The sequence below is a fragment of the Pygoscelis adeliae genome, unplaced genomic scaffold, assembly GCF_000699105.1.
Source record: "Pygoscelis adeliae isolate BGI_AS28 unplaced genomic scaffold, ASM69910v1 Scaffold120, whole genome shotgun sequence".
Classification (NCBI taxonomy): Eukaryota; Metazoa; Chordata; class Aves; order Sphenisciformes; family Spheniscidae; genus Pygoscelis; species Pygoscelis adeliae.
Genome location: NW_008824032.1, coordinates 2,742,576 through 2,748,575, shown reverse-complemented (window position 1 = coordinate 2,748,575; position 6,000 = coordinate 2,742,576). Strand labels below are relative to the sequence as shown.

Sequence of the window (6,000 nt, the reverse complement as noted above, 5' to 3'; positions counted from 1 at the left end):
CTTTCTGCAATGATAGTTGGTTTCCCCATGGATGGAGAATGGCTCCATGTGCTTGCGGGCCTCTGGCTTGACCATCGTGTCTTCATGCTCCTTATATTTATTTTCTTGTTTAGTTCCAACATTGCCTTGTTTGGGTTCCCGTTCTTTGCCACAGTGACTACAGCAAACACCTACAAACAAGCAGCAGCTTGTCCAGTCCAGTCCCTGCGTTTCCCAGTTACACCAACATGTGCTAGCTTGGCTCCCCCATCCGAGCCAGGCAGCCACAGAGACTAAGGAAGCCACAGAGTAACTTTCCAGTGTTGTCTGGTGGTGGTGGTGGCCTACTGTGTTGATACCCTTCAGGTGTTATCTGTAAACCAAAGCAAAGCAAAGTCTTGCTTTGTGATGGTGCTTTTCTTAACTTGGTTTTAGCACCCTACTGTGAAATTTACTTGGAAACAAAATTGCATATGTAATTTTTGTGGTCAGAAGGAAAAGCTGGAAGGCGTGCCAAAAGAGTATTGCAAAGGTTTAGAAACGAGAAGGCAATGGAAAAAGATTCCAGTGTTTGCCCTTCTATCTCAAAGGGGTTTTAATTAAATTATTTATGATGTTTTTTGTTGAAGATTTTATTTTTTAGGAATTGGTGGCTGTAGTCTCTGTATTATGGTGATGATGGCAGGAAAGTTGATAATGGCTTTCAAGGTGGTTTTTTTCCAGTAAACTAAACTCCCATGTGACCCTAGAATCACTACACAAGAATAAATAGGAAACTTTCTTTTACACTTGCGATTGCAGATGCAAGTCCTTTTTCTGAATCTGGTGTCCTCAGTGTAAGCATAAGCTGCAATCTCAGGTAGCTGCCCTTCTGCTACCTCGCTAACTGTATGTTTTTTTCAGAAGGTGGCATCCTTTTCTACATTTACACTTCTTGGAGGGTATAAAATTGAGATATCTATGAAAAGTCTTCCACTGATCTAGTGAGAGTCCATTCTAATTTTTCAAGATGTGGTGGGTCTAAAATGTGTATATCTTATCTACCTAATATGCTTTCATCAATTAAAGGCCTCTAATCGAGATGTACTGTCTCTTCTGATGAGTTATGTATTCTCATACCCTGTTTTCTTGAACAATGCGCGCAGCTCTGGAGAGGGAACTGAAGGGAGGTTATTTTCAAATGGAAATGGTGCCGTTTCCATTTGGTGCAGAGAAACTGCTTGCTTGCTTCTCAAAGCAAATAGTAAACTGAGGGCCCTCTATGTTTTGTGTGTGTGTTTGCTTAATTTTATACAGAAGTTATTCAGGTTGTTCCCAGTTGGGTAAGTGGAAGCTACTGAACTGTCTTCCTTTTACTTCTGCTGCATTTGTCCACTGTGTCTTGTCTGACAGCCACCTCTGACCTGGGGACAGGGCTGTGATTCTGGGTTAGAGCAGCAGCAAGGAGGCATTTCTGTAAATGACCTCTGGATCTGAATAACCAGTCCCGTGACAAACACTGCTGATCTCCTTGTGGATATTGTCAGCATCTAGGTCAGACTGAGGAAGGGGACAGGCTTCTGCCACCTAGATTTGGACCTGTATTGTTCTTTGCCTTCGGCTAACACCTATCTGTACTTTCCTTTCTCTTCCCACAGGTAGATGCAGTGCGGGTGTACGTGAACAGCAGCTCCGAGAACCTCCAATATCCTGTCCTGTTTGTAGTTCGCCAGCAGAAGGGAGTGCTGTCATGGCAGGTCCCACTAATTTTTCGAGGCCTGTAAGTACTGGAGTCTCTTCCTGGTAACATGCTTGTCTGCCAGCTGTATTCAGCATCAGCCTTCCTCTGGTGCTAGATCTTGTTCCTTGTGTAGACTGCAGGGCTTGCTTGCAAAGCATGCTTGCTCACTGTCAGCTGAACGTAGGAAGACCAAGATTTGGTAGGTAACCTCATTTGGCAGCCTGCTCTTGTCTCTTACTTTCTCAAATATGTAAGCGGAGTACAAGGAGACTTGTCTGCTGGGGATCTGCCTGTGTCACTAGGTGGTGAATCTACCAAATGGCATTGCTGTCATTTCCACAGTTGCTTATGGTGCGTGCAAGTTGTTCTTGGGCTCTAGTTTGGAGCAGGGTTTGAACAAGCTCTCAAAAGAGCACTCTAACTGCTGGATTACAGTGCATTTGGGGAATAAGGGTTCTCCTCTGTTTCTCACCCCAGGTACGCCTAAGTTGAGTCAATTCTGGGGATGGTGGTTGTCTTGGGAGTGTTTTCTTTGTGAAAGTGATGCTGCTGTGTAGCTTCAGCAACCTCAGAGCTCGTTGGGCTGCAAGTACTGAGACTTCGCAGACACCTTAGACCATCTCAGATGTGAAGCTTCATCTTGTGACTGAAATCCTGGTGCTAGGCAGCAGGCATCCTGCAGTGTCTTGCCTGATGCAGGGGATGATTACAGCAGTGGCTGTTCTGGGCTGTCATTGCTCTCTCTGCCTCCAGCAAATGGCAGATGTGCTAGATCTGCAGATGGCACAGGCAGCCTCAAGGGAAGTGAAATGCTGGGGATGGCCAGTCCCTTGTGCAGACCACAAGAGGCAACAGAAGTGGAGTTTGAGCTCTGAATAAAAGACTGCATGGTCTTGGCCTTTCAGATCAGTATTTCAGTTACGCAAGCAGGGGAAAAATAACATCATTCTTAGAACTGCAGAACAACTTTTAAACTTCTCTCTCTCTCTCCCCCATCCAATTTCCCTTCCTTCCGTCCCCTGGCTGATGTAGCTATCAGAGAACCTACAATTACCAAGAAGTGAGTCGGACCCTCTGTCCCTCTGAGCCAACACCTGAGACAGGACCCTCTGACCAGATTATATTTGTGGACGTCTCTTCCATGGCACCATTTAATATTGCGTATGAGCTGCTAGTCACCAGGCTCGAGAACTTCCAACTTGAGTAAGCTGGGATGCGAGAATACAAATGTAATTTCTTCGTGTATCTGTAATACAGGGATTTGGTCCATCTACCTACTCTTCCCTTCTTTTTCCTTCCCAGAAAAAAAAGAGAGATTATTTTTTCTATTGCTTAATCTGAAGGTACTCTGTGTGTATTCCAACTCTGAAAGTTTTAGACTTCAACATGCTGGCATTTCTTTTCTAGGACCAACAAAGCCTTTAACTTTACTGCCAGTCCTTCCCAGCCCCAGGTAAGGAGGAGTCCTGTGTGGCGTTGCTTGTGTGTCTTACCACATCCAAATGGTTGACGAGATCCTTTGTTAGAGATGGCAAAAGCCTTCCCTCTTAGGATGCAGGGAAACTTCCTTACTGTTGAATTTTCTGTGGATATAGTGAAGAGGTAGCAGTGCCTCAGCCCCTCTAGGGTCATGTTTGGGTCCTCTTGCAAAGCAATTAAGTGAACCAAAAAGCAAGACCAGAGCAAATGAATGGTATCTGCAGTTTAGGAAATTCCGGAAATGTACAGAAGTCCAGAGGCCATTGGACTGCTATACTTCATGGGAAGTGAGATGGTGTGCACCAATGTCTTGTTCCAGTGCTGGTTCAGTTGCCATAGCGTGACTAGCTAAGATGCAGTCTTTACTGGAGAAAAATAAATATGTAAATAAATAAGCTGTAAAGGTACAACAGAACTCAGACTGCTATTCCTTGCTCAGGCAGCAAGTGAAGTTGCGAAGTGATAAATGAAATGCCTGATAAGTCTGGTTATTAGTTCAGAAGAGAGCACACGTGCAGCACATCCAGCTGAGCAGCCTTGTTTAGAGCCCAGCGGATACTACAAGTCCTCTCTTGAATGAAAATGCTGTTGGCAGTAACTATAGTGATACAGGAGCTTGTAGAGCTGGGAGAGTATGTAATTTACCCAGGCTGTCTGGTACTCCATTTTTGTTGTTGCTATCACTGTTAGTAACAACGCTTAATTTTAGGTTTCCTATTACCAGGGATCCCAGCTAATCTTTTTTGCTGTCAAATGTCTTAAGTTGGCTTGCAGATACATGCAGTATTTTATACTATAGAAGCATAGGGAATGGTGGTGGCTCTTTATAAACCCTCATTACTTAGGATCTTGTAATTTGAACGTAGAGTGTTTAGGATCTGGCCTGGAATTAACTTTGTGATTTTGGTCTGTTATTTGTCACAATTAATATGAGATTGGTGACTTTTAATTACAGGCCACATGTAGACAGTAGAAGATGAGTGCTTCTTAATTGGTAAAATGCTGAGGTTTTTGTAAATCGAAGTATTAAGTTATCTGCAGGGGGAAGAAAAAAAAGGCAATTCAAAATCTAGATGAAAGTTGGAATAGCCCTAAGACTGGAAAAAGACAAGCGTAACAACCAAAGGAGTTGTTGTCCAGAACCCAGCTCATGCCTGAGGGCAGGAGAGATTAGATATGCTTGTATAGGTCAGGAGTGTTGTCTGGGTGTGTTTATACCACTCACAGTCTGTGCAGGAGAGAACTGTAGGTCTCAATGCCCCTTATGTTACTTCTGTACTCTGATATAAGTGTGGCTTAAAAAGAAATTTATGGAAGGGTCCTCATGGGTGACTTCCTGAAGGAAGTTTTCCTAAAGCTTTCCAAGGGTAGTGCACCTGGGAAACCAAGGAGCTCAGACCGCTAGCGTCCTTGCTTGGTGGACATAAAATGCACTCCGCTGAAGAAACCGGCTTGGTGAGTTGTCGGTTTGTAAGGACTTGCGGTTGGAGCCAGCACTCCCTCAGCAGTGAAAGGACCCTGCTCGGAGTAGGGGGGGTGGTGAGAATAAATGCTTTAGTAGAAATGGCAAACTTGGAAAAAGCCTGGGTAATTGCTTTCATATCCCTGCCCTTCCAGTTGGGGGCCCTACTTGGGAAGGGGATGGGGGAAGGGAAATCAGAAACGGCCGGCCCTTGCTCAGCACTAAGGTTTATGTGACATAAAGGGAGCTTGCCAGTTGGGAACGTCTCAAGTTACGGTTTTGGAGGAGGAGCTCTGGTAGCTTCCCTCCCCGTGGGCTATGCCTGCCCCAGGGTGGCAGCAGCAGCTGCCAGGTAACCATAAGGAAGGGTGGAAGATGGCTGGTGGCAGTCCTCGGCCTTGTGTCCCCTCTGAGGTGGAGTGAGGTGCCCATCAGCCCCTCGCAGTAGCTGTGACTGTGAGCCTGAGCTTTCAGGGTCTGGGCTCCATGCGGGGTGATGGGAACCCTTGCAGCAAGCCTGCCTGCTGGGGTGGGCATAGAAACCCTACTTCTCCAGCAGCTGGCTGGTGTAGTGCATGGAACCTCTACTGGAAAAATATGCAAATAATGATGTTGCCTGGGACATCTTTTTCCTAAATCTGAAAACGCCCTTGCCGGGGCAGGGAAGAGCATCTCCTGACCCCATAGACTGTCTTGTTGGCCTGCTCAAAGCATGGAGGCACAAGAAACACCATTCCTTGCCCCCAGAGGAAAAGTAGGAATATTGGCAGATGTTAGTCTCTCCCAAATTTTTTCAGAGCTGTAGCTGAATTATTTTTCAAAGCTGAAGTGAGAAGAGAAGCCCCCATTACCCCCCGCCCTCAAAACCAAACAAAACCAAAAAACCTAAATCCTACAACTAATATCAGGCATTTATGAAACTCTTGACAGAGTTCAATTGTTTGACCTAATACTTTCTACAATCTCTTTGAGGCAACCCATCTGAGATAAACTCCAGGATACGTTCTGTCTATAAAGTACAGCCAGCAGTATGGAAACATTTGGAAATTGCTCATAGCAACATAAAAAGGAGTAGGCTATAAAATGAAGTCACTTAAGCTTTTTTCCACCTGAAGGAGCTAAAGAGGAGCAGAAGCTATGCTGTATCTTGCATGTTGAAGAGGTCTGTGTCTAACAGTGTGCTGTGCAAGGGGGAGAGTTGTCTGTACATATTTAATCTGCTCTTCTGTAGTGTAAGGTCCTAATACTTGAAATCTGAATTTTTGTGAAAGCCCCCCACATCCAACCCCAAAGCCCAGCTTGGGCTGTGCAGGTACCTTAGGGAGGGTCTGAAGCTACTGGCAGGGATGATTTCTGGACC

The 6,000-nt window shown here is 45.3% G+C and overlaps 1 protein-coding gene across 1 annotated transcript in view; it reads left to right on the top strand.

Moving 5' to 3' along the window:
* The window catches only part of SIDT1 (SID1 transmembrane family, member 1), a 51,438-nt gene that overhangs the window by 22,271 nt on the left and 23,167 nt on the right, over nt 1–6,000 (top strand). Inside the window, exons 2-4 of the mRNA XM_009330224.1 lie at nt 1,617–1,738; nt 2,732–2,902; nt 3,107–3,152. Coding sequence (XP_009328499.1) covers nt 1,617–1,738; nt 2,732–2,902; nt 3,107–3,152 — 339 coding nt within the window. The remainder of the gene's footprint in view (nt 1–1,616; nt 1,739–2,731; nt 2,903–3,106; nt 3,153–6,000) is intronic.